Genomic DNA, 26921 nt, shown 5'->3' with positions numbered 1-26921 from the left:
GCAGCAGCAACGTGACGTCGTAGAAGAGGCCGTGGCTGGCCAGGCTGTCCCCGTCCTGCAGCACACTGGGGCAGTTGCTGAAGTTCTGCTGCAGGGCCAGGCGCTGCTGGTAGCGGGGGATGCCCCACTCCTTCTCTATCTCCCCCTTCAGCTCCCAGACTTGGGTGCTGGGTCTGACTTTCCTGCTCAGGCTGATGCCCTGCAACTGCTTCACTTGCACCGTCACAGATCGGGCAGGCTGTGGGGACACACGGCAGGTGGGTTATAGCCATAGGCAACAGGTGGGACCACAGTGCTGCCGTGTGAGCAGCCCTACCTGCACATCCCAGGAGCGGGTAGCACTGACGCAGGGCAGTGAATGACGGCTCCGGGCAGCTTCCTTGGCCACCAAGTCCCAGCTCTTGTCTTGGCCCAGGATACCAGTGGGGTCAGCAGGATCCAGAATGACAGGGCTGCAGGCACAGAGAGGGTCCTGCCATCAGGGCACAGCCCCTGGAGCACAGCAGTAGGATGGGGACACGCTCCTTACCGGGGCTGGCACAGCTGCTTCTTCAGGTAGGCACCGATCCTTTCATCCTGCAGGGAATAGTACTTCTCCCAGTAAATACAGATGTCCTGGTACCGGCCAAGCAGCTCCAGCACAGTGCAGAAGCCCTCGGCCATGCTGAAGTCCTCCCTGCCTGTGCCCTCCTCCCAGGCATAGATGGTCAGCAGCTCCAGCGCATACTTGGGGGGCAGCTTAGCGTTGGGGTACTGCGGCTTCAGCACCTGGGGGCACACGAGTGGGCAGCTGGTGGGGCTCTGAGGTGCCTGTGGGGGCACAGAGCAGCCAAGTAACCCCACTCACTTGCTTGTACCAGTGCTTGACCAGGCGCACCAGGTCCTTCAGCTTAGCAGGGCGCCACTTCAGGAAGTTCTTCTGCAGTTCTGTGAAGCTGGGGGAGAAATCACCAGGGCCACAGCGCGTGGCCAACAGCTTCACATAGACCTCGGGGTCTGGGCGGGCATCCTCAATCACCTGCCCTGTAAAGGTGAGAGGCACCTTGAGCCCCGTCCCGCACCCCACAGCCCAACATATGGCCCCCACCCTGAGCCCCCATCCCACCCCGTGCCCCATCCTACCCAGCACATCGTAGGCAGGCAGGATGTCGACGTCGATGGACTCGCCGGAGGTGTAGGAGGAGAGGGTGAGGCTGAGGGAGCGCGGTCTGTCCCGGCTGTCCTTGTAGCACGGAGTGCTGATTCTGACACTGGATGACGCCGGGGGACACACGTAGAGCCGCCTCTCGATGATGGCGAGGATGCGGCCCCGCTGCTCTTCCTGCTCCTGGTAGCTGGAGAAGCAGTTGACGAAGAGCACCACATCGGCATCCGAGCTGTTGCGCAGCGCCGTGCCCTTCCCCGCCGAGCCGCCCTGCGGGGACACGGCACGGCACGGCTCAGCCCCCGGCCCCCGGCCCCCAACCCAGGCGCAGGGCGGCGGGGGGCTGCGGGCACCTTGACGGTCTTGAGTACGCGGATGCCCTCGAAGCAGCGCTCCTTGAGGAAGTCGCAGATGTCCTTCACCGTCTGCCTCACCGCCGCGCTGAATTCCGGACTGGGCTGCAGATGGGCGGCCACCCAGCCCTCCAGCTGGCGCTGGCTCACGCTCTCCAGCCCCACCGCCAACCTCGCACCCAGCTCCATCCCGCTCACTGCGCCCCGACGCCGCCCGCCGCAGCTTTAAACCCCGAGGTCTCCGCCCCCAGCCGGGTGGTCCCGCCCCTCGGCCACCCCCCTTTCTCGCCCTCCCCCCGCCGTTCCCCCGGGGCACCCCTGGGAGCTCCTCGCGCTGCCGCCGCTTTGGGGACGATGGTCCTCATCTCCCGGGACCTCGGGATGCGGTCACCCCGCAGCCGGCACGGGGCACCGAACGTGTCCCCGCAGCTGGGAACGCAGGGACGGTGACTCGGCGGCCGCCCTTTCGGTTTCGGTTCTGGCGACGGTTTCGGTTCTGCGTCAGTTTCGGTTCTGATACCAGGAGCGGCCGCTGGAAACGAAAGTGCGGGGAATGGGCGGGGAAAGGCAACAGCGACGGGTGGGGGGTGCGGGAAGGGGACAGGGATGGGGAAAGGGATGGGGACAGAGATGGGACAAGGTGGGACAGAGATGGAGACGGAAGTAAAACAGAGATGGGGACAAAAGCGTAACAGGGTAGGGATAGGGATGGGGACAAAAATGGGGACAGGGATAGAGACAACAATGGGATGGGAATGTGAATGAAAATGAAACAGATGGAGACAGAATAGGAATTGAGATGGGGACAGAAATGGGATAGGGACAGGAATGGGGACAGAAGTGGAATGGCTGGGGACAGAGCTGAGAAATAGGGGTATAGGGATGGGGCACAAATGGAGCTGGGGATGGAACAGGGGTGGGATGGAGCTGGGGACACAGCTAGACATGGGGATGGATACACGGGTGGACAGGGATGGGGCAGGGATGAAACACTGTGGGATGGGGACAGAAGTGGAACAGGAATAGCATGGAGCTGAGCACAGAGCATGGACAGGAATGGGGACAGAGACAGAACGGGGCAGTGCCAGAGCTGGGGGTAAGTGTGGGTACAGCAGGGATGGGGCAGGGATGAGTCATTGAAGGGGACAAGGATGGAGTTAGAGATGGGACAAGGATGGGAACGAGGATGGGGACAGGAAGGAGGAGTTGGCAGGAGGACTCATGCCATCAAGACAGAGCTGCCTTGTGCCCAGCTCAGAACATTGTCTACCAACAGCATATATGTACAGCAGAGTATTTAATGCCTGGGGCTGCCCCACTGGGGGCTGCTCCCTCGTTTTTATTTTTTTAACCAAAAATAGGGTAACAGGAGAGGCAGAGGCTGCCGTTGCGCTCTGTGCCATGCCAGCTGTCTGCTATGGCCCCTGGCTGCCCAAACGTGGCACAGTCCACGGGGCTGACCTCGGTGCTCTGTGCCTCCCAGGGCCATCCTGGCACCGCCGTGCGCTGGGGGAGCAGCGGCAGGCACGTGGGAACGTGGTCGTGTTGGCGACTTCCTAAGCCTCAATGGCAGGAGGTAATGATAAAGTGATGGGAGGGTGCCTCCTGCTGGGGCAGGTGCCCATCCTCGCAGCCCTTCCCTTTCTTCAGCAGCTTGGCGAGGCCAGGGTTGCCCCCGTGCGTCCCGGGGATGGGGCGATCCGTGTGGGGCTGCTCCGTGGGGCGGCTCAGCGGCGCTGGGCGCTGGCATTGAGGTGAGCCCAGAGCTGCCCGCTGGCCGCCCGCAGCTGGCGCATGGCGTCCTCCTGGCTCTCCAGCCACTGGGCCAGCGCCTGCACCGACTGGCTCTGCAGCACTGTGGGGAGCGTGGGGCATGGTGGGGACCGGCTGTCGGCTGTCCTCAGACATTGCCACCTCCCACCACCCAACCCACAGCCACGTACCGCTCAGGTAGATGGCCAGCGTGGCCAGGACCAGGCTGGCCAGCGCCAGGAAGCCCAGCAGAGCAAAGAAGAAGGAGTGCCCGGGGCAGGGGCACGTGGTTGGAGGCGGCACGGGGCGCAGCGTGGGCAGGTGCGGGGGACCGCGGGGCGCTCGGTGCAGCCGGGCACTGGATGGAGTCGGGCCATTCCCTGCAGCAGCAGGGATAAGGGGGTCAGCGCCTGCCCTCAGCCCCCTGTTCCGCAGCCCCTCGCCCTGTTCTTGTCACCTTCTGTGCCCTTGTGCCCAGCGGAGGCCCAGTGCAGGTCACTGATGGACGCCACGGGGTGCAGGCTGATGGCTCCGGGGTCCATTCCATCGGAGTCAGCGGGCTCTGCTGGCACGGTGCCCTCTGCCCTTCCCACACCATCTGCAGGAAGCAAGGAAAGGGGTGAGTGCATCTCAGGTACTCCTCAGGTGACCGGAGGCCCCCAGCTACAATGACCACTCCCAGGAGCAATGCCAGCCCTGGTGCCAACCCAGTGCACAGGACTGCTGCTTGCAGAGTGGGGCCAGACCAGCGCTGGCCATCCCCCAGCCGCCGCGCGCTGTCATCGAAGCAGTTAGCAGGAGCCTTGTGGCTGCACTCCCAGAGCCTCGTTAGTGCAGCTGGCAGTCACGCAGGATGGGAAAGTGCTCCTGTCCCAGAGTATCTGGGGCCACCTTGAGCCTGTGGGTTCAAGCAGCCCCTGGCTGTCACCTGGGTTGGCAGTATCCACGGCACTGTGCTGCAGAGCTCAGGGATGCACAGAGGGAGGAGTGGGTCCCATGCTGGTCCAGTGCCCTGTGCTGCAGTGATATATGCCCAGAGGATGGGGAGAGCAGCATGCAGGGCTCCAGCTCACTCAGCACTGTTTCAGGAAGCAATTGGGGCAGAGCGAGGGGACGTTTTCATGGCGTTTGCATGGTGGTGAGCAGTGGGCAGGGCTGATGGCCTTGTGCCCCCACCCAGGGTCAGGGCTGGTGCTGTGCTGTCCAAGGGGCTGGTGTGCACCAGGTCAGCGCCCTTTGGGGCTGGGGGCTCCCAGGCCCCCCAAAGCACCCTGCAGGCACTATGGGCCAAACCCCTCATCGCAGGCTGCCCCCACAGCCTGCCCCTCTGCAGCCTGCAGTGCTGTGCCAGCCGCTGTCCCCTCCGTCCCGCAGCGCTCTGCACCCCTTCCCTCCCTGGGCTGGCATCCCTGTGGGGTGGGCAGCGTTTGGCCATAGCCACTGAACAGCCCCAGTGGCACAGCTGCCCCGGGTGCCAGGGACCCACACCCCTCACTGCTGCCAGCCTACCTTCTGCAGCCTCCCTGGGCATGTCCCCGGCCCCGCTCCCCTGGGCAGCCAGGCAATCTGGGGCCCCCGGGAACCGGGCACTGGGCTCCTAGTGCGCCAACTGCTCAGCTTAAAATAGGACAGGATGAAATGTGTTTGGGGGGATAAAAATAGCCATGGGGAGGGGGGCCCAGCAGCCGCAGGCAGCATGGTGCCAGCGTGGCGGAGGGAGGGCAGAGCTCAGGGCCCTTCATGCACCTTTCCCTGGGCACGAGGCACAGCTGAGAAAACCGAAACATGGGTCTGTTCCTTCCTAAGCCATACCAGGGGCTCCTTGTGTACCCGACCTCGAGGCTCCCCCCAGTTTTGCCCGTGAGGATCATGTAGCTGCAGCAGGACCGTTTATTTAAATTAATGAGCATGGGACAAACCGGTGCTGGCACAGCAGCCCCCAGCTCTGCTCACCAGCCCCAGCTGCTGCGCCGTGGGCAGGTGTCAGGGGTCTGGGGGCCATGGTGGCTGTAGAGGCCATGGGTGAGCGCGGGGCAGGCGGCAGGGCTCTGCGGCTCTGGCTGCACGCAGTCCTGGCCAGCCCAGCCGTTGTAGCAGCGGCAGCGGAAGGGTGCCCAGGAGCCCACACCCAGGTGCAGCAGGATGCTCAGCTCCTGGGGCTGCCGCCGCACACAGCGCCCATGCCCGTGGCACTGCTCCAAGCTGCACGCCCGCGCGGCTGCTGTCACATTGGCCACATACGGCCCCAGGGTGGACACGAGGTAGTGGCGAAGACTGCTGCAGCTCTCCTAGGGGGGAGGCAGCCATGAGGAGCGTCCCCACGGGGCACCCCGAGGCACCTCCTGAGCCTGTCAGTGTTTGGCTCCGGTGGGGTAGCGTTGGCCACACTCACAGCTGACTGGGAGTACGACATGTCACCCCACAGCACCACTCCGGCCGTCCCCAGTGCCGCGCTCTCCCCGACGGTGTGCTCCAGGTCAGCCTGCAAGGACAGGGGGCCGTGTGGCCGGGTGGACAGGCCAGGACACCAAGCACCACCCCCCGGCCTTACCGGCTCCAGGAAGCGGGGCGAGCGGCGGTAGGAGAGCCTTGAGTAGGCCACGACGGGCAGGCGGCCGGCGGCCAGGCGCAGAGCCTCGCTCAGCCGGTGGTGCACGTAGCGACGGCGCAGGCCGGGCGGCAGCAGCGGCGGCAGGTAGATGCTGGGGTACAGCGCGGCCGAGGCGGCCCACAGCCAGTGCAGGCGGTCATTGCGCCGCACTTCGGCCGGCCGGCAGCGCCCCGTGTAGTTGGCCACCTTGGCCCAGTTGCCGTTGAAGCAGTCGGGGAAGCGGTAGAAGCCCCAGAGTCCCGCCGGGCGCAGGCTGCGACCCAGCAGCAGCGTCTGCTCCATCAGCGCCCGCGCTGCCCGCTCGAAGGCCCGCCGGGCCTGCCGCCGCCCCCGGCCCCGCTTCTGCGCCCATCGCTGCGAGGCCAGCTGGTAGACGCGCTTTGGACCCCAGTTGCGGGCCCACAGTGGCCGCCACTCCTCCCAGTCCACCACAGCCAGGCCGCTAAACGTGGGGTGCAGGTGCAGCTGCACGTCGCCCGCAACCCGCGCCAGGTGGGCCCGGAGCGGTGCCTGCTGTGGGATGCCCCCGTTGTGCGGGACACCCTGCGGGGAGATGTAGGGGTACAGCCCAAACTTGTTCTTGTAGAAGATGGTGATGTTCTGTCCTGCAAAGCGGCCGCCCTGGTTCTCCACGATGCCGTAGTCGGCCAGGGGCAGCCCCACGCCAAAGCGGCGCTGGCAGCGGCTGCTGGGGATGTTCCAAAGCACGGCAAAGGGCTGCCCGCCTGCCAGGGCTGTGGGCACAGGGTTCTCCCTGCCGGCGGTCCCCAGCACCAGCCAGGCCCACAGCGCCAGCACTGGCCCCATGCCCAGGGGCACTGCCTGTGGGGAGAGAGCAGCAGGTGGGTACCCAAAATCTCAGAGCCCAGAGCCGCGTCCTGCCTGGCGCCTCAGTGACCTTCCTGGCTCCCAGCCCGGTTCCGAGCAGGGGCACTGTGGCCACTTTGTCCCTGTTTGGTGGCTAGGTTGAGCCCCCAGCCCGTCACATATGGGTAAGGGGAGGAGGGCTGCATGCTGCTGCCCTGTGCCTGCCGCCAGCTGGGGATTAGGTGGCCGCATGACACAGCAAAGACAACACTGATCCCAGCTCAGGGGCAGACGCTTCCCTGACCTTCCCACTCCCATTCTGGGGCCTCTCACAGCAGCAGCCAGGTTTGTGCCTGAGGCATTGCCACCCTTTCGCTTGTCCCCATTCTCCTCAACCCCAGGTCTGGTTGTCGGAGCTGGCCCAGAAGAACAGCACCAGGCACTCTGCCCGCGCTCGCTTTTAATCACCAGCTGTGCCCAGAGGCCTCAGATATCCTTCTTCATCCAGAAGATGGGCAGCCCCCTGGTATCACGGTGGGGGCTCTCCTGCAGGCTCTGCCCACTGTCCTCAGCTGGGCCTCCCCCTGCTCGGGATGAGGGTGGCAGAGGGGGTGGGGGGGGGACGGTGGGAGGTGGCAAGGGGGGCTGGGAGGCTGCAGGCACCACTGGGGCGGCAGCGGCGGGGCTGGGAGGTACAGCGAAGGCCCGCAGCGCCGCAGCAGGCATGGCAGGGCTGAGGAAGGGCATGATCTGCACCGGCTCAGCCGGGACGAAGCCCAGGTGGGCATAGAACTGCTGCTTGTCATGAGTGCTGAGGTGCAGGCAGCGGAAGCCACGGGTCCGGGCGTAACGCTCGGTGGCCTCCATCAGCTGCCGCCCATAGCCTCTGCCCCGCAGTGCCCGTGCCACCACCACGCTCTCCACAAAGAGGCCATTAGGCTGCCCAGCCACACGCGACAGCCGGACGTGTCCCACCAGGCAACGGGGGCAGGCGGGCTCAGCAGGGGCTGGCGCCCGCAGCAGTGCCAGGCAGGTGGGGAAGGCATCAGAGGAGCGCTGCAGAGCATGCAGCCGCAGCGCCCGGCTCTTGCCCCACTCCTCAGCCAGCAGCTCGGCACAGGCCTCCAGCAGCTCGGGGTGCTGATGCAGGGGCACCAGGCTGAGCTCCTCCGGCACGGGGCTCATTCTTCTCACTGCAGGGAGAGCGAGAAGTAATAGCTCAGCACCTGTGCTGCGATGTCACTACCATCACTCCAACGGGCACAGCACAGTAGCAGCTTCCCGGCCAGCAAAGTGACAGCCGTGCCGTGCCGTGCCATGTGGCGCCGTCCCCTCCTTAGGCACTCGTTAAGCCCCACCTCCCACCGTTGCCGCTAGAAGGCGAAGCCGCACTCAAAGAGGAACCCCGCTGCCAACGGCCCGTGGGTTGAGCAACCCGCCCCGCACTCCCCGCTCTCCTCTCCGCTGCCCCGCGGCCGGTCCAGCCCGCACCGCGCGGCTCCGCACGACACCACCGCCGCCACCCCCCGGCGCCGCCCCGCGCTCCACCGCGGCGCGGCCCGGCCCCGCCGCTCACCCTCTCCCGCTCCGTCCCGCGCGGGTCCGGTCCGCGCCCCGCCTATCGCTCCGCCCCGCGCACCGAGCGCACCCTGCCCGCACACACAGCGCCCCCTGGTGGACGGAGGGCGCGCGCGTAAAAAGTTCCCATCTAGTTCTGAGGAAGGGGCCGGGGAGAAGGGTCAGGGTTAGGGTGAGATTTAGGGTCAGGGTTAGGGTGAGATTTAGGGTCAGGGTTAGGGTGAGATTTAGGGTGAGTTTTAGTGTTAGGGTTGGGCTGGGGGCTAGGGTTAGAGTGGGCAGTGTGGAATGCATGCTCCTAGCAGCACGGGGAGCCCAAGGCACCATTCCCAATTCCAGTTGTCCTTCTCCTGTGTTGCAGCCATCTTCACAGTGCTTTTAATCACACAAATCTCAAAAGGGGTTTCAGTTTTCCAGCCTGCCCTTGTGTGGTATGCAGTGTGCTGCCATCACAGCCCACAAGGGGAATGGTGAAGGGCCATGGGGACAGCAGCAGAGCAGAGGGGAGGATGAGCAGGGTGAGCTCATGGAAATGGCCGTCCCCCACCCACTTCCAAGCTGTTTTGTGCATCTTTCCACCAAAAGCAAAGTTCATCCCAGCCTCAGCTCCGCGGGCAGCACTCACAACAGAACCGGAGGGGCTATGGGCCAGGTGGCTTTGGTGCCACATCATGACTTCAGCAAACAGTCACAGAATAATCCTACCATCCCTCAGAGGGCTGGTTTTAGCTAAAAAAAAAATAAATAAATAAAATAAACAACTTGCTTATTTATTTATTTATTTTATTTTATTTTGTGTGTGCGTGTGTGATAAGCAAAGGACTAACTCCTGTCTGAGCTTTTTCTCCACGGAGCAGGATTGCTCAGGGTCTGAAGCAATGGGGAGCTCTCAGCTGGAGCTGAGGGTCCAGACAGGGAGTTCTCCTTCCCTTTCCTCCCTGGCCGTAGCAGAGAAGCACAGTTTTTACGTATGACACAGCCGTTCAAAGAAGACACAAAGGGAGTTGTGTGCCTGTTGGCGCCTCTCTTTCCTGAAGATGGCCGGCCCAAGGGTGGGAATCACTTGGCTTTGGGAGCACTGGGATATGTTCCCACCGCACTGCAAATGAAAACGACAAAGATGCAAAGGATAAATTAATGTATTAAAAGGTCTACCATTTAATTCCGCAAATCGTACGAGGGGTGGCTGAGGGAACTGGGAATCTTAAGCCTGGAGAACAGGTGGCTCAGAGGAACCATCATTGTTCACTGCCAGGGGAGAAGCCCACCCCTCTCCTGCAGGAGCTCAGCAACACCAGGCCCTGCCCTCCATGGGGATGTGACCCCCCTCGGGTTGGTGTCCTTCTGCCTGCTCTCGACACCAGGGCACACAGCAGTGGTTCCTGCTGAGGGAGTTGCCTCGAAGGCCTGGACCTTTGTTGCCTGTGAGCGTCCACCACAGCGCCATGGAGAAGGTGGGAACACACTCGGGTTGGAGGGGTGGGGGTGGCCTCATGTGGCTCCAGGGCTGTGGTCTCTGGCATGGGGAGCATTGCCAGCAGGCAGAGGGAGGCCATCCTTCCTGCCTGCTGCATGGCCAGCACTGGGGGCCCCTCACTCTGCACTGGCTGCAAGGCCTGGGTTCCATCAGCCCCTCTGAGATGTGATGGCATCACAGAGGGTGGCACAAAACAGCCACTGTGACCCAGGGGGTGCAGAACAGAGCCAAGGCTGCGGGGCCCAGGCCGAGCTCAGTGCGACCTGGTGAGGTGAGCAGGGAGGAAGGGGCTGCCTGAGGCTGCCCAGGGAGGAGGGTTCCCCAGCGCTCGGGGCCAGAGCTGAGAACTCAGCCTCGTCCTGCTTCTCCCCTAGGTTGTCACGTGGAGGAGAAAGCCTGGTTTTGCTGGGACAGACACTCTGCGAGTGCTCGCCGTTGATGCACACGATGTCCGAGGAGACGCAGGAGGCCGCCGGCTCGAAGGAGCCAGGTGAGAGCAAAGTACAGCACTGGGCCTGCATTGCCCCTTCCTCTCCTCATCCTCAGAGCCCTCTCCTGGCTCTGCCCCTCAGCTGGCATGGCCGGCAAACAGCAGCCCCTGGGACAGCCCCCAGGGCACCTGGCCGTGCAAGCCATTCACTGCTGTTCCTCTCTCCTCTCCAGCATGCGTGCTCTGTGGTCAGGCAGATGCTCAACCAGACATCTATGGGCGCCAAATTGTCGTGGATGGGATATATTTCCATGCATTTTGCTGGGTGAGTTTCCTCGTGGCTCCTTCCACCATCCTCCAAACGATGCCTCCTTTCTGCCATAACAAGATCATGTTCTTCTGCCATACAGATATTTTCCAACATCCACAAAAAAGATGATGCGAATAACTGCAGTCAACACCTCATACGCACAGTGAGACAGGCAGAGCAGATGGTGAGCACTGGACTGGAACAGGGAGCTTGGTGCCAGGAGGGGCATGGAGAGCTTAGCCTGGTCCCAGGAAAGCAATCCCAGCCCTTCCAGCCAGCCCCAAGAGAAATCCCTGCTCTTGCAGACCAGCCCTGTTCAGCAGGCAGCTCTGCAGAGTGCCAGCCAGCCCTGCCCCCATCCCGTGCCCTGCACAGAGGTGCGGGGCCCGCTGCGTAGGCCCTGAGCCTGCAGCTGATGGGAAATGCTCTGCTCTTTACAGCTCTGCTTTGTCTGTGGCAAGAAGGGGGCCACCATCACCTGTGCAGAGATGGGCTGTGATCGCTGCTTCCATCTCCCCTGTGCCTCAGAGGGTGAATGCATCACCCAGTACTTTGAAGATTTCAGGTAAGGGCTGCCAGGCATCACCTGCGAGCCTCCAACCCCTGCTGTCAGCACCAGCCAAAGACACCTCACCATGACAACTCCCAGCAGCCTGACAGAGCCAGAGCCAAGGCCTGGGGCTCCTTTCTGTTCCTCTGCCCTCCTCGCAGCACTTTTAATCTTGCCCATCCCTCCCATCTATCTTCCCACAGGTCCTTCTGCAGGGAGCACATCCCACGGCATGCAGTGGAGGCAACACCAATGCAGGACACAACCTGCATCATCTGCATGGAGCCTGTGGGGGACAGCAGGTCTTACAGCACCATGGTGTGCCCAGCCTGCCGACATGCCTGGTTCCACCGGGCCTGCATCCAGGTAGGAGCCCTCCCCTTGCCCAGCCGGCACAGCAGGTGCTCAGCAGCACCAGACCCAGCTCACGCTCATATTGCTTATATTTCTGTTGCAGGGAATGGCCCTGAACACTGGGCTTCACTGCTTCCAGTGTCCTCTGTGCAGAGACTCAGACCTGTTTCTGATAGACATGCTCACCATGGGGATCCGAATCCCAAATAGGTTTGTATACTTCAGCTTGCTCTCAAGATGCGAGTACACAAGAGCTGTGCCTGCTCAGGGATGGCCCCAGCAGGCCTGGCTCTTTGCTGCCTGTGAGCGTTGGCCTCAGCTTCACAGAGAAACTGGACACATGGTTGGGGTGGAAAAGCAGGGATGGCCAGGGTCATCCTTTACTCCAGGGGGAGTGGGTGCTCATCACATTCCCTCCCTTCACTAACAGACAACCAGCGTGGGAGGACAGCGATGCCTACATGTCTCTTGGAGTCAGGCACCGGTGCTGTGATGCCAGTGATTGCCGTTACCCCCGTGGCAGGGAGCAGGCAGAGGAAGAGGGGTGAGTTCCCTCAGCAGCCCTCTGGGGCTCAGCGTGGGATCGCAGCCTCACCACGGGCTGGGAGAGCACACACTGGGCACCAGAGCTGTGCCGGCGCTCCCTGGCTCAGGTCACTTTGTCCTCACGGCCACAACCCGTTTGTTTCCCCAGGCCCTGGCAGCTGCTCCTCTGCAGCTCCTGTGCCGCACAAGGCACTCACCGGTGCTGCTCCAACTTGAGTCACAGCACAACCAGCTGGGAGTGCAACGCCTGTGCTGGAGACGGCACCGGTAAGAGGCAAACGGCCGCGTGCGGCTGGGCTGGGGCCAGGCAAGGTTTTGCTCAAATCCCTTTCACCCATGAGGAATGGGACCCTGTCCCACCGCAGGGCTGGAGATCTGTCCTGCTCACCTTCCTGTCTCCCCTTACAGCTTCCAGCACCAATTTGGACACTGCTGGCCCCAACACCATCAGCCAGCAGGGACTGGGGCCATCCCAAGGCCCCATAGGACAGGACAACAGCAGCTCCGGCACCACCAACCAACCAGATCACGATTCCCAGGTGCCTGAGCTGCTCTCCAGGCAGACACAGCGGGCCCGGACTCGAAGCCGCTCGCCTCTGGAACATCGGGCTGCAGATAACAACAGCCAGCCCCAAAGACTCCGCAGGAGCCGGTCCAGGCGGCGTGGGCCAGCCCAGGGGCGAAGCCGCTCCCGGGTTCCACGTGGGGCCCAGAACATCAACCGCCGGCCCCACTGATGTTGCGGGAGCTGCTGCGTGCAAGCTCCAATTGCTATCCAAAGTCATCCATAGTCCATCACAATAAAACAAAATTCCATCATGCCACTGTCAGTTTCGTTCTTCTCTGCCTTTCCCGACTCAAGGCAGCCACGTCCTGCCCACCTGCACAGCCATCCTGGATCCAACGTCAGAACGCGATTCCCCACCGCCGGCCCCAGTGATGGGAGCAGCCGCGCACTAGCCCCCCGTGCTGCCCCCGGGCCCCAGCGGCCATCACCACGAAGCTGGGGCATCCCACGCGCCTTTCCCGGTTTCGCTCTTCTCTGCCTTTCCCAAGGCAGGCGGCGTTACGGGCTGGGACCACGGGGCCGCCTTCCCTACTGGGCTTGGCGGCACCTTGCCCAGACCGCGGCCAAGACAGCTCTCTGGCGCCTGATAGCTGGACTGCCATCATCTAACCAAATACTCGAAACACCATTGACCTTTCATTAGTAACCTTCGGCAGCTCCTATGACACGGCAAACCCCCCGCCGTCCCCGAGGCGAACCAGCCCCGCCGGCTGCCGAGTCAGTCCCGCCCTGCGAGGGGCGGGCAGGCGGCGTGACGCGGCTGGCGTGGGGCGAGCGTGCGGCGGCGATGAGCATGGGGTGAGCGGGGCTGGGGGCCGCGGGGGCTGCGGGGGGCGGCACGGGGCCTGCGGGCGGCGCGGGGCTGCTTGGAGCGCTCGGGAGGACGGGGCGCGGGGCTCCGCGGAGCGCTGCTCCATCCTCTCGGGCTGCGTGCCGCGTTCGGTTCGTTCCTGCCGCGTGTGTAGCTGAAATGAGGCTTGGGGGGGCTGGGGGGTGAGAAAGGGGGAGAAAAAAAAAAGCAAATCGGCTTCCCATCTTCGGCCTGCGGGATTGGGTGTGTTGGAGGAAGGAAAGAGAGGAAGATTCTGGGAGGTCTGTGTTTTCCCATACGGACGAGCTTTTAAGAAGCAGGAAGATCACCGAGCAAACCAAACCAGCCCTTCGCTTTTGGGGATTTGTTAGAGGGATCCGCGCTTTTGAATGACAAAACACGGGAAGCGGAGCTGAGGTGCCGTAATGGGATTTTTTGCCCGCCTTGCATTGCCTGAAAAGAGAGTCGTTATTGGTTCGCCTTGAGAAAATGGGCCGGTGGGACTCGATCGAGCTGCTGCTTTCTTTCAGTTACCTCGCGGCTTTGCAGTACCGGTGCGTTGTGCAGAGCGCACCGAGCTCAGCACCGAGCCTCTCGGTTATGCCGCTTTCATTAAAAATAAAAATAGTTCCACATTCGCAGTAATACTGCTTTTGGAAAACCACCCTGAGGATGATTGCAGAGGGAAACCGCATCCCCCGTGACTCATGGCGTTGGGTTCCATGAGCGAAGGGGTTTCCACATCAGGAATGGAGCCCGGGAGCGCTTCCTGTGCCCTTCCCGCAGTCACTGGAAGCTTTCCCGTCTGTTTCACACCGCCCAGTGTGTCTTCTTACGTAAGAAGCGAGCTGTGTCCCTCCGGAGTTGTCTCCGGTTCCTGCCGGTGAGGTGCGCTCCACCCTGCAGCTCCGTGCCGGGTTCTCTTAAACACAAGTTTCTTCCCAGTGACGGGGTTTGTTTAATGCTTCGCTGTGCAGAAGGGCTGATGTCAGCCGAGACGTCCCTTTGTGTCCCCAGCGGGATGGGCACGGCTCACTCCTTCGGCGGTTTAAGCAGGAGATGACAGGAAGCAGCTTGGGCATCCTGTGCAAATACCGCTTGGACACTGCCCTTCAGAGGAGGGGGGAGGGGGAAGGATTGTTTCCACACGGTACCGCCTTAAGGCTCAGAAAGCATTTAGTTCCTCATTTTTGCACCGCCTCTGTTCCTACTCAAGTTACTGCTCCGGCTATCGCTCATAGATCGCTCATAGATCGGGCTTTATCAGCGCCTTCCAGCTCTGGGAGGGTTTGGCACAGCCGCACGGCTCCTCACCGGGCCGGGCCAGGTGCGCTGTCTCCTGGCGGCTGGGAGGACCTGCGGCAGTGATGCTCTGATCCTGCGGCAGTGTGCGAGGGCCGGGCTGTGTCGGCTGGCAGCGCAGCCTTCCCGTGTCCTGTCCAGCTGGGAGTTCTCATCCGCTCGTCCTCTTGCTCTTTTTGCAGTGTTTATTCGGAGGTCTTTGGGAAACTCCGGTAAAGCATCAGTTGTCAGTAGGTTTCTTTTCATTGCTGTCCTTCAGTGGTAACTTCCTTCGGTGTTTAATGCTGAGCTCCAGGTAGCGCTGAGGCAGGAGGGCACTGCGCTCTGGCAGCCCGGTGCGGTCCCAAACACAAGCGTGTAACATCCTGCAGTCACCTTATGGTTGTTTATTGAGGCAATAAATAGCATTCCTTGGCAGTGCCGTAATGACATACTTTCAAGTGCTTGGAAGCACTGTGCTTCCCACAGGACTGCACTTAAAAGCAAATTAAGCATTTTGTACAGACAAGTCAGCATTAACTTGGATTCGTATGCTTTCTGTCGCTGGTTAATTCTTAAAGATTATTTGAAGCTGTTAGGTCAAAGTGCAGCCATTAAATTTGTTAAATCTGCCACTTGTTCCACACACACAGAATGCCATCTTTACAACCCCCACTGTTAGTGAATACACTGAAGGTGTTTCACTTTCTATTCCTTTCCAACTGGATTAGCACAGTGTTTGGGTAGGTAAGGAGGCAGGGTGTTTCAGAACATCTCTGTCAGAGTCACAGAGGCAAATATTGTAGTTGGCACAGCTGATAATCAGTCATTCTAAACCAAAACACAAACGAGATTACCGTTGTGCGCAGTTAATTGGATTCTGTTCCTAAATGAATTACTGCCTTGAAATTACAGCTGATGGTGTAATGGATACAGTGATGCCTGAGGAAAGGCTGTGCATCCTTCCGCGATGAGAAAAGGGAGCAGCAGCCTTCTGGGAAGCCTCAGTCAGCAGGGACAGGACACTAGGACATTCCCATGGACTTGTGCTTGCTCCTGATCTGGGTGCTGCCTTGCAACGTGGTTCTTCTCTGGAACTGAGAAAATCCACGTTCTTCTGCCCACCCTTGTCTGAAATGACAGCCTGCTAAGCATCCCAAAAACTCAGCAGTTCTAACTGTGGAAGATGCAATTATGCTAATTTGCTGTCTCTCAATTTAGATGTTTTTAACCATATGCATCCTCTGTAGGCATGGTAAAAAAATACAGCAACGCTGTGCTGTACTGTTTTTCTCCTCCCTGCAGAGCCCTTTCCATATGGCTTGCATTCAGACACAGCTTATCTCAGCAAGAGACTGTCAGAGCAAACACAGGTGGGGGAGCCCTCAGACAGGGAGGGGTTCTGCAGCTCCAGACCAGAGGAAGGCTGAAGAAGCAGTTCCTTGTCTGGACTCATTAATGTATCTCAGGTAGACTTTGCTCCAGTCCCAACAGTGTGCTTCCATCTTTTGTAACAGGGATGACATGATTCATGTGTCCATTCCCCAACAGAGCTGCGTTCTGTGGTTAGGGAAGCCAGTGGGTGTAACCCAGTTTGAACTTCCTCTGATGGCGGTTTCAGGGTGTTTGGCAAGTCAAACATCAAGCTGCAATGCGTTTATGGTCTGTAGGAGCAGGGTTTTCATACAGCTTGTGGGCACTTTGGTGCTGAAGGTCGGTGGGTTTGCCTGCAGCAGTGTTGACCCTGCTGGAACACAGTTCTCATGGCACTTCAGCCAGCAGACCTGGGCAAAAATGCATTCATGGCAGCAGCTCATGCTACAGTGACTTCCTTTACAACAGGGCTTACAAAATGTGGCAATTTTAGGGATTCGAGTGACTGAAAAGTTCTAAAAATGTTACTGGAGTTGAACCTCGAATATTTTCTCAGGCCTTAAATGCGTTCGGAGCATTTCACGCTTCCTTCTGGTTCACGTGTATGGTTGAGGCCTCCAACATGGAAAAGGGCTGCCTTGAGAATCATCTGTGAACCTTTTGGATCCTGGGTTTGGTGGTTCCTTTTTAAGCTGTCACTCGTGTCTCATTCAGTACCCAAAGGGGGGAATCAGGCGCTCATCACCTCTCTCCCTTCACGTAAACTCATGTGTGATTATCAGTGTACCTTAAAGGTAAGATGAGTCTGCAGGGTATGCTGAGGACATGATGACTTAGAGCTTTCCAAATGCAGGAGAAGAGGAGTAGAAGGGGAGCAAGGCAAAGCGAGGTGATAGGACAGGGGAGTCCTCTCTTCATATTTAATTTCTATGGATCCTATGGAAACTCACAGTTTGTGCTGCAGCGATAAAACTGCTGGCAGGCTTGTCTTTTGTCTTCAGTTAAATTCTTGGCTAAAGTTAGCTTTTATTATGTGAGGAGAGAGAAGCAGGAAATGGCAGTGAATAAGCTCAAGCTGTTTGTAAGCATGTGGTTTATGCAGAGACGATGGTATATCATGCAGCACTGAAAACTTGCCTTCAGAGCGGGACACCAGCAGAGCACTCTGATCGCGGGCTGCGGCTGCTTCCATTCCTGCACTGCAACATCTGTGTGCAGGATCCATGGGGTAAGGTGAATTCGTGGTTTGGCTGTTGTTTGGTTTGGGCTTTTTGTTTGTTGAACCACCCAGGAGGTGTCTTTAAGCTGCAGTCCTTTGTTCGTTTTCATGTGTGTATGTACGAGGCAGGAGAGCAGTTACTTAGCATGAATGGTTTGTTTTTTTAATACTTTCAGAGACCTTTCAGAAGAGTTCATGAGTTGAAAGCAAACAAAGCAGTGGTTTCTTAGCAGAGAGGGGTACAGACTTTCTGGAGCTAGCACACAGCAAGAGCTTTATACAGTGTGTGGAGTATCCCATCTCCTAGAGCTCAAACAGAGCTGTTTTGGCCTCTCTTGGGTTCCACCTTCTGCCTTCTTCTGAAGCCTTCCTGTGCTTTGTTAGGTAGTTTTACCCGTGGGAGCCCCGTGGGTCTGTAATCATTACGTACTCTGCATCGTGGCAGTGCCAGCAGATGTGTGCTGGGAGATGCTCAGGTCAGCAGTCCTTTGGCAGAAAAAGAAGAGATATTATTACAGTCAGGTGCACTGTTAAGATACGTCAGAAGAATTGCCAAAACTAGCAGTAGAAAACACAAGGGAAAAGTGTATTTATGAAGAGCTCCGGTGTTGATGGGGTGTCGTTGCAGCAGTGCTGTTGTAGTATACAAGTTCAGCACACATATGGGTTCGTTTTCCTGTCTCAGTGCCTTCTGCTCTTTCAAGAGCTGAGCTCACAGCAGCCCAGCCTGGCAGCAGGGAAGTTCTGCTGCTGCTGCAAGGTCAGTGACAGAGACACCAGCAGCAATCCCGCCGTGCACACTCCTTAGAAGTCCCTGGGAAGAACTAACTCATGCCTGTGTTTTGCTTCCTGGCTGTTTTTGAAAGCTTATAATTTTGGCCTGCAGTAAGCACACAGTCTGCAGAGCCGAATCACAGTGCTCACACGTGCAAACCTGGCACACCTGTGCTCTTAATGCGTGTTTCCATTCAGTTCCTTTGAAAATGCATGCAGAATGTCATCGTGCAGCTGTCGTGTCGTCGTTTTAGCAAAGCTGCAGACAGATGGTAAGAATGCACTGAGCGTTTCTAAGAACTCGGTGAAAGCAAGGATGTGGTGGTTGGTTTGTTTCCCTGAGCTTCGTTATCACCTCATTCCTTATTAGAGGGAGTAAACAGGCAAGGAGAGGAGAGAGGTTTGTTACCAATAAGCCAGAGGAGCCTGTGTTTCAGAGCGACCTGTGCTTATCTGCTGGCTGCCAGCTGGTTCTGTTAGCTCAACAGAGCTGAATTTGGTCCTGAAAGATGAACCAGACCGTGCAGGGTTCCTGCTGTGCCTGTTTATGTGTGATGGGTAGGTCTCTCTCCACGTGGTGTTCTCCGTTTCTCAGATCTGTTGAGATGATGCCCAGCCCTTGGTGAAGTTCAAAAGGTTCGTTGGCTGCAGAAGTGAAGCATCTGTCTTGTTTGCCATCTCTTTCTTTGGCAAGGGAATCTTTTTTCCTCGGCATCATTCACTACCAAAAAAGGCCTTTTCCTCCTTAACTGAGAAGAGCCAGAGGAAGAATCTCTTGTTGATGGCTAAGATCCCGTCCAGCCTAAGCTGTTCTGTAATTCTATGAAGTGCAAATAAAGCTGACAAGGCATGTGTGCATCTCCACATTTGTGCAGCTGTGTTGCAGTTATCTGTTTGCTTTCTTGGCAGTGTTTCTGATGCTGTCTCAGTGACTTCAGAAGGCTGCAGCAGTTCCTGCTTCCTGTTTGATGTGGAAATGCTTGGGTGCAGTTACAGTGAGCAGACTGCAGGCGCAGAGCTGGGGCAGCACAAGGAAAGCCATCATGCTATGATTAGTACATCACAAAATCCATGCAAAAAATTGTGAGGGATAATACACATTCAGTCACTAATAAAATGATTGTTCTGGTTGCATTCTTCAAGCTCCTGTAGAAATAGGGGGAGAAAAAGTGGTGGGACCTTTACTGGGGAGAAACACGCATTTTAGATTGAACCTACTCTGTTTGTCAACTCTTAGGCTCAGTGTTGGCTCACAGAGCGTTGGGTTGCTCCAGGGCAGTGAGGTGAGCTCTAGTGAATTTTGGCTGGGCACAGAGTGGGTTGCTTCTGCTTTCTTCTTTTAGTGTCAGTGGTATAACCTGCTGGTGTGATTTGCAGCCAGAAATGCTTTTCACGCTGAATGTCTGGTTGGTAGCCAAGCAAAAATTGCTGGGGCCCTGGAGATGCCATTTTGTTTGAAGATGTTAAGAGGAGGCTGAACAGGAAGAAAACTAGAGAGTTCTGTAGCCAAAATGTCTGTGAAGAAACAAAACCAGGATGGATGTTGCAACAGCTCTCCATTGGTTATTTTAGTGTGTTTTCTTCATTAAGAGCAGTTTCCTGCTATTGTTTCCAAAACTGCTGCCTGATGCATTCCATATGAAATAAAAAATGCAGGAGACTCTGGCCACCATGAAAGAAAGACTTCAGTTATCTCAGGCATAGCAAACAAATCACATGAACTGACACTTCAGAGGTCGTAGATCCCACTGTTTTGCCTTTCATTTCATTATTTGACCCCCAGAAAGACATACTATTGCCTAGACACTACATTTCCAAAAAGAGGTCTTTTAGGAAGTCACGTGGCCAGAGAAGACCAACAGGACCAACAACGAGACCAACAGTACCAACAAGAAGAGCAACGTAGGCTTGGTGCTGAGCACTGGATGTGCTCATCCTGTGTGATAAACAGCACAGGGAGGCAGGCGGTGCAGTAGCTGCGGGGAGCTGGGTGGATGGTGGTCAGATGAGTGAGACTTACTGCTTGTGCTGGCATCTCTCTTGCAGTTTTGGAACCCTTGTTGCGATTGGAGTGATCGTTTTTGCAGTGATTGTCATTACTATAATTCTGTGCCTCACTTGCTCGTGTTGCTGCCTGTACAAAGCATGCCGAAGACCGCAGCGTAAGTACCTCTGTGTTTATGTACCTCTCATCCTTCACAGCTTTGAACACTTTTTTCTGGAAGATTCTATTCCCATAGAAAGGGAAAACAATGCAGTAATATTTTCTTACTGCTGTGCTACAAGAGTGGCAGTAGGTAAACATGAAAAGCAAGCCTTTAAGTTGCTTAAAATACCGTCTTCGTCCTCTGAGATCAAACTTTAAAATGAGCATTTTGAAGGGAAGCACTAATGGGAAGTTGTCTTAATTAAAGTATTAATGAGGGTCTTTAGTAAGAGTATAGCTGAGATTATCTTGCATGCAGTCACAGAAGCAGTGAGCGTGTTTATGACAAGGCTGAAAACGAGTAAAACAAGAGGATTGGTTTGTTGTTCCCTGTGCAAGAAGTGGAGCCTTGAACGTTTGTAATTGTAGAATTAAGGTGAAGGTCACGTGCAGTTCATTAGAAAGTGCTGTGCTGCAATAAGAGAGATGAACCAATAACCCACTGTCCTCCCTTCCTGAAATTGATGTTGATTTGCCTTTCTGACTGTTCAGAGAGGCATAGATGTGTTAGCATGCAGAGTGCATGTGAAAGGAAGCTCATTTGGAGTCTTGTCTGCAGAGGGAGATCTGTAGCACCTTCATCCTTTAAAACAGAAAGCATTTTCTACATTAGGTAGTTTTTCCAGTCTTCTACCAAATGGTGGATCACTTGGCTGCAGGGTTCAGTCCAAGGAGAGATTCCTTTGGTCTTCGTGGCTGAGAACCAAGGAGGTAAACCGGCTGCTCTCCTGGTTCGTGTGAGCTCTTGCTACCACTTAGCCCAATGGAAGGATATTCAGAGAGAATTTCTAGAGCTGCTGTGGAGCTTCAAAAATGAAACTGTCCCAGATTTTAGAGGAAGAGAAGAATTTCTGGAAGGAGAACGTGCTTTTACATTAGTGCCGCGCTGTGCCGGCGAGCCTCCGAGAGCCACCGGCGCTAACCACGCTCCTTTGGTTGTTTGTAGCTGCTGTGACCACCACGACCGCCACAACAGTGGTTCACGCGCCGTACCCACAGGCGCACGGAGTGCCTGCCAGCTACCCCACAGCTCCGTACCAGGGATACCAGCCCGTGGCCATCCAGCCACAGCCGGGGATGCCGGTCGCACCCTACCCTGCTCAGTATCCTCCCCCCTATCCCACGCAGCCGCCAGGACCCCCGGCCTACCATGAAACAGTGGCAGGTAAGAATGTTTTGGTAGCAGGATGTTTTGGTAATGTAGAGTAGAAGCAGAATGTTTTAATAATCCGGTTGAAATTTCCTGTTGAAATCAAAGCCCAGTGAACACATAACAGAGTCTAATTCTGAAGGTTAACCCATACGCAGGTGGCTTTTGCTAGTATCTGCATTTTATCAATCGTTATTTTTATAGAGAGAATACCCAGACTCATCACCTTCAGACAACTTTGTTGATGGCTGGCAATTTGTTTTTCCTTCTGCTTTTCTTCTTTCATAGCATGGCATTCACGTAGCCTTGCTGCTGCTGATTCTGCCTTGTGCTGGTAATAGCTGTTCTCTGCACTTGGCTCCCAGCTATTCAGAGGCCAAAACTAGAATCACTCAATGATGGAGCTGGGTTGGAAATGACCTTAATGATCATCCATATCGCCAGTCTGAAAAGACAGCTTTTCCATTATTTCCCTCGCCTATTAGGCAAGGGGCAGCCTTTAATTAGGTCATGTGCAGGAGGGAGAATACCTGCCGTGTCACACAGGAGCCAAACCCACTCAGCTTGCAAGAGGAGCAGCTCACGGCCATGTTTGTGTGTCCTGGCAGTGTGAGCAGGCGCTGCGTTATCTGAACCACCTCGTGCTGCTTGGCAGACCTCATGAAGTGCTGCCTCGGAGCAGCGTGGCTCAGAGTGCCAGAAAGTGAGGGTGTTGTCTGAGTGCTGCTTTTGTGGTTTGGGCCACACTCTTCAGCCTTTAGCGTGCCTGGTGGTGGTGGGCTGCTTCTTAAAATCAATTATAGCTTGGCAGTGAAGTTGTTGACACAATCGTACTGCTGAAGGAATCCTAAGGTGCTCCTTCTTCTTCTGCCCAGTGGTTTATTTTCACTTCTCCGCGTACCGTCAGGTTCCTCCCGTTGCTTGTGCATTTCTGCAGAAGTTGTCATGTTAGATGGAGAATTCTGAGCTTCACAAGCCTGCTTTTCCTGTGCTTTGCTTTTGCAGCTGGTGCTGGAGCACCGTACCCCATCAGCCAGCCCCCGTACAACCCTGCGTACGTGGATCCTCAGAAGCCCACCTACTGAACAGCTCTGCCACCGTGCCCCGTGCAGCTGCACTATGTTATCCTGGAAGACAGCAATCTTTTGTCTAAGTAAAGTGAACGTTACCTCCGTATCTTCTTTGTTTTTAAGCGCTTTCAGTACTTCTGGCAGGAGTTGTTCATTTATACCTCAAGTAAATACAAAAAGAGATTGTGTTCAGAACGCAGAAGGGGTGCTGCAGAAGTAAGAACCACAATAAATTTCTCGTGCAATAATTTTGAAGGGTGGTGGAAAGGAATGGTCCTCTGTGAGCTGTGTCAAACACCCAGAGCTGTAGCGATCTCTTGCACAGAATCATAAAAGCGTAATCTCTGAGAAGCTGGGTGAAGATGTTCTGCTTGTTTTAGGGTTGTTTTAATGAGGGCAGCTCCAACCTAACGCATTTCATCCATCACTTAAAAGGGAACCTTTCTTGGAACACGTCTGCCTGTGGTGAGAGCAGAGAGCCGTGTTCGGTTGTGTTGACGAGTTGCGTTATTCTGTGCTGAGTAGCATGAGTTGGTCACTTCCTTGTTTTATTTCCCAATTTTAAGGCTTGCAAACTGCCTTTGTTGGGTGTTTTCTCAGGCTGTTTTAGTTTATAGCTAGAAATTGACAATAGAACCAAACCTTCTGCCATTCCTTAGAACAAACAGGTCAAAAGCTGAAAACCTGGGGGGGTTCTTCATTAAAAAATATTGGACAAAGGCTTGGTTTGCTGAATAGTCATACATTGTTGAGTACAATGGAGGAAATAGGGTAGCACCATCGCCATCCATTGAGCAGAAATGACTGTCGGCGGTGTTTTGCCACAGTGAGGGGATTTATTTTGGTTTTATTTGGTTTATTCGGGAACAAATCGTGGTTTCCTTAGCGCCTTCTCTGATGCTGTTTCTTTCTGCATTGCAATGCGTGTTGTTCCTTGTGGAGCTGGATGCAGACCATGCTGTCCCTCACTGTGAAGTAACGAGTGAAGTAATGTGTAATTTCGCACGCTGGTTGTACTTGGAGCAGCCTTCAAACCACTTGTCCCATGACGTTACATTTAGGGTGTATTTCTGTTTGAAAAATTGTGAACTTGAATAACCAACAATGCTGTTTTACCTCATAGGATGGTGGAAGCTGCTGCTGTCAGAGGCAGCCTTCTCTAACTGATTTTTGGGTCTGTATTCTAGGTTATTCCAATGATTAAGAAAAAAAAAAAAGTCTTCAGGGCATTTCAGGACAAACCTGAACAAAGTTTTTTAGTGTCAGTATTCACAACAAGCCACGTCCCTCTGTTACAGCCCTGTGCTGGAGTTAATAGCATGAAGTGGTGCCAAGAGGCACTCGCACAGCAGGCATGCCTTAGATCCTCATGTCCCTCCTCTTCCCTGCCCTGCAAGCCAAAAAATCAGGCAGTGCTTCCTTACACTGCTAGGAGTTCTGTGAGAACACCCAAAATGGGCAGCGATTCCCATGCGGAGGATCAGGGATAACTGGGGGGGGAGGGCACCAAGGAGCTGCAGAAGCAATCCCTTTTCTGCAGAAGAACTTCCCACGTGTGTTTGTTCATGCAGGACAGCAGAGACTCCAGCAGCTTGGTTGGTCGGTGTACGGATGGATGGGGGGAGGTGGGAGGAGATGAGGGACAGGCTTAAGGAGCATGAAAACTTACAGCTTTCCTCCAGCAAACGTATGCTGATGATAACTGTGTCCAAGTGAAGAGAGAAAGCAGTTCTATACGTGTTAATGATTGTAGTGTCACTGTTACAAAACTGGATGTCGGAAGAGAAAATGGCCTGCTTTCCTCGCTTCAGAACTGGAAGACTTAATCAGGTTTTGGCTTAATGTATAAATCAATGCCAACCATGTGGTGTAGGACCAAATTTTATTACCGTGGTGCAATCCAATTAAACTTCTTCTCTTATGGTTAAGCAGATGTGGCAGTTAGATAAATGATGGAGAACCTGGCCCATACATTGTGTTTCAGGCACTGCTCATGCTTTAGTCCCAGTAACCAATGTCTTCACATGCCACCAGTTACCCACCATTAAAGTGGGAATTCCCATTTTAAACATTGAGTCCAATTCTTTTTTAATTCTGAAAGTGCCTTTGGTTCTGTGGAATTCAATACAGTACAGTACTCTGTCCTATGGAATTTACTAGAGAATCGTTGACTTTATTACATACTGTACACTAGCTTTGTATGTTGTTTGTAGTTTAAACCTAAGTCTTCAAAAGAAATGGCATAAACTCTTTGCACCTTTGTAATAAATGCAGTGTTTGAAATACATTCTATCACTTTTGTTTTCTTAGCCTGTCCGAGTGCTATTTAAGTTACATTTTAATTGTGTCTGACATCAAGCATGTATTGTGAGTATCACTTTTTGGTAACGGGGTTTGAAATCCAATGGCAGCTACATGGCACAGCACAGGAAGGGTGGTGCGAGCTCCTGGGTGATATTCTGACAGAGTTCTTCAAAGGTAATCTGAAAGAGTTGCTTCTGACCTCAACTCCTGACACTGAACGCACTGACTAACTAATTCCAAGATCCTTGAGAAGCTGTGGACGTTTTTGGATCAAAGTCTGATACCTTTCTCATGCACGTTGGCTTCTGCTGAATGCTGTGCCTCGTTTTTCAACTGCTCCACATTGGCATGTGATGAGTGATGCTTCCTGGTCCATGTGAAAGCATCGTAGCTGATGGTTTTATGTATTCTAAATCATTCAAAAATGCTTTTGAAAGCATTAATGCTGACTTATTAGTCCTTCAGTTGAAAATAACATGCTTTGGGCAGGCCAAGGGTGCTTTCAGTAAGACACCAGGTAATACTGAAGTGGTTGGTATTGGTAGTCGTGATGGCCTTGAATCGTTAGCTAAGTTTCTTAAGAAGGATGTAAATGTGCATACATATATATATATTCTTACTTCACATTTTCTTAACAGGATTTCTGTTAGTTAAACGATGACAGAAACCAAAATACATGCTCCCTAAAAACCTAAACCTAGTTTAGTTCAGAACCTAAACTAGAAAACAGATGAGTTTTCTAGCCCAAACATTAATCCTAACCCTGAATTGCAGTTATTTCTGATGCTTGGGTTAGGGTTAGCTGTCTTTCCTCTCCCACAGATTATTCAGTAGCTGCATCTGTGCCATACGGATGAAACTGAGAAGTGACATCCTGGTGCTGTTTGCAGGAAGGAGGTATGCATGGCTCTGAGAGCAGAGCTGCTGCTTTGTCTGAAACGTCCCGATTCCCTCTAACCATCACCGAGAGCATAACGGATAGCTTCACCCTCTAAACCTGAAGCAAAATGTATAGCAGAGCAAAACAGTGAACTGACAACTGGAGAGCCCAGGGTTAGGTGAGGAGCACTGCTGTTTGCTTCCAGAGCTTGTAATCAGCAGCTCCTTACGTTACAGCCCGAACTGTTCCAGAACAAACGTTGGCGTGCATCTTAAAAGCCAGGGCAGGGTTGGACGGAAGAGCTGGACACACAGAAAGGGAAAAATGAAGTAGTTTTTGCCAAATGAGCCGTTAGATCCTGTTTTTTTCAAGTATGGAAACTTGCTATCAAATCTAGGCATGTCTGATTGCTTGTTAGGTCTGCTTTAGCAAATGGCTTGGGGCTGCTCTTGTCCTCTGATGGCTGCTGGGCCTCACTGATAGTGGCATGCATTGCAGGAACTGCATCAGCTCATAGGTAGGCGCTGTAGGAAGGAACGCTGAAGGTGAAAGGTGTCTTCCACAGTTGTTGCTTGGATAACGGATCCAGGCTCTGGCTCTGGGAAGGCGAAAGCATCCTGCTGGCTGTGGAATGGCAGAGGTTTGCTGTGCTGGACAATAAAACTGAACGAAGAGCAGCGCTAAGCTGATACGTTCTTGAGCGATGCACTTCTTGTGTTTCACTGAAGAACAGCTCAAGGTGTGAAATCAACTCTGACACCCCGATTCGTGCCCTTACAACACCAACATACGTTCCTGATCTGTGTTTTTTCTGCTGGGAAATCTCAACAGATATGTGGTTGTAATATTATAACTCATATAAAAATAAACTAGCTGCTTCCTCAAGATGTTTTCCAGAGCAGGTTACCATTGGAGCAGCTGCTCCAAACAGTATTTCAATTGCAAGCATTGGAATTTAAAATTTCAAGATTAGTCTCTGAAATGAGCTGTATTAACCTGCTGCAGGGGGAGGGAGCTCAGCACATTGTTAACTGCGCCTGTTAAACGTCATGCTGACATTTTTTGCTCTCATTCCAAGCATTTTAGAATCACAGCGTCTCGGTGGTTGGCAAAGACCAAAGATCCCCAGGTCCCACCGTCCACCCCCCACCTGCCCACGGCCCTCAGTGCCACATCCCCACGGTGCTGGGATGCCTCCATGGACGCTGACTCCCCCAGCTCCCCATGCAGCTGTGCCAGTGCCCGACCGCTCTTTCAGCAAAGACGTTCTTCCTAGGATCCAGCGGGGATCCCCTGGTGCAACTGGAGGCCGTTCCCTCTCGTCCCATTGCTGTTAGCTGGGAGCAGAGGCCGACCCCCAGCTCTCTACAAC

General features: G+C 55.2%; 4 protein-coding genes and 1 pseudogene across 6 annotated transcripts in view; 2 read left to right on the top strand and 3 right to left on the bottom strand.

The window, feature by feature from the left end:
* LOC122162982 (2'-5'-oligoadenylate synthase 1-like) overlaps positions 1 to 1703 on the bottom strand; it is a 61341-nt gene extending 59638 nt beyond the window's left edge. The window contains exons 1-6 of the mRNA XM_042823791.1: positions 1498 to 1703; positions 1123 to 1414; positions 848 to 1023; positions 530 to 768; positions 317 to 452; positions 3 to 238 (exon numbers count right to left, since the gene is read on the bottom strand). Of these exons, the coding sequence (XP_042679725.1) occupies positions 3 to 238; positions 317 to 452; positions 530 to 768; positions 848 to 1023; positions 1123 to 1414; positions 1498 to 1686 (1268 nt within the window). The 5' untranslated portion in view covers positions 1687 to 1703. The remainder of the gene's footprint in view (positions 1 to 2; positions 239 to 316; positions 453 to 529; positions 769 to 847; positions 1024 to 1122; positions 1415 to 1497) is intronic.
* A 3073-nt stretch (positions 1704 to 4776) lies between these two features.
* Positions 4777 to 6682, bottom strand: HYAL3 (hyaluronidase 3). Of its 2 annotated transcripts, XM_042823541.1 has the most exons (4): positions 5801 to 6682; positions 5642 to 5731; positions 5203 to 5537; positions 4777 to 5124 (listed from the first exon to the last, which is right to left on the bottom strand). In XM_042823541.1, the coding sequence occupies exons 1-4, from the start codon at positions 6665 to 6667 to the stop codon at positions 4863 to 4865; spliced, it is 1554 nt and encodes a 517-aa protein (XP_042679475.1). In that variant the 5' UTR covers positions 6668 to 6682; the 3' UTR covers positions 4777 to 4862. The 2 variants fall into 2 exon arrangements, with proteins under 2 accessions (XP_042679475.1, XP_042679474.1); XM_042823540.1 differs by having other exon boundaries at positions 5642 to 6682.
* Positions 6683 to 7150: 468 nt separating this feature from the next.
* On the bottom strand, positions 7151 to 8269 carry NAA80 (N-alpha-acetyltransferase 80, NatH catalytic subunit). The gene is made up of 2 exons (XM_042823542.1): positions 8244 to 8269; positions 7151 to 7860 (listed from the first exon to the last, which is right to left on the bottom strand). The coding sequence occupies exon 2, from the start codon at positions 7850 to 7852 to the stop codon at positions 7154 to 7156; it is 699 nt and encodes a 232-aa protein (XP_042679476.1). The 5' UTR covers positions 7853 to 7860; positions 8244 to 8269; the 3' UTR covers positions 7151 to 7153.
* Positions 8270 to 10169: 1900 nt separating this feature from the next.
* Positions 10170 to 12649, top strand: LOC122162980 (annotated as a pseudogene).
* Positions 12650 to 13226: 577 nt separating this feature from the next.
* Positions 13227 to 24652, top strand: SHISA5 (shisa family member 5). 2 transcript variants are annotated; one of them, XM_042823736.1, is made up of 4 exons: positions 13227 to 13278; positions 19986 to 20101; positions 21092 to 21310; positions 22301 to 24652. In XM_042823736.1, the coding sequence occupies exons 1-4, from the start codon at positions 13268 to 13270 to the stop codon at positions 22378 to 22380; spliced, it is 426 nt and encodes a 141-aa protein (XP_042679670.1). In that variant the 5' UTR covers positions 13227 to 13267; the 3' UTR covers positions 22381 to 24652. The 2 variants fall into 2 exon arrangements, with proteins under 2 accessions (XP_042679670.1, XP_042679671.1); XM_042823737.1 differs by lacking the exon at positions 13227 to 13278 and adding an exon at positions 16118 to 17174.
* Positions 24653 to 26921: the final 2269 nt, after the last annotated feature.

This window comes from Centrocercus urophasianus, unplaced genomic scaffold, assembly GCF_019232065.1.
Source record: "Centrocercus urophasianus isolate 14NV4802_14NV808 unplaced genomic scaffold, USGS_Curo_1.0 seq_22, whole genome shotgun sequence".
NCBI classification, from domain to species: Eukaryota; Metazoa; Chordata; class Aves; order Galliformes; family Phasianidae; genus Centrocercus; species Centrocercus urophasianus.
Note: the sequence above shows the minus strand (reverse complement) of the source record. Positions and strands in the feature narration are given on the sequence as shown.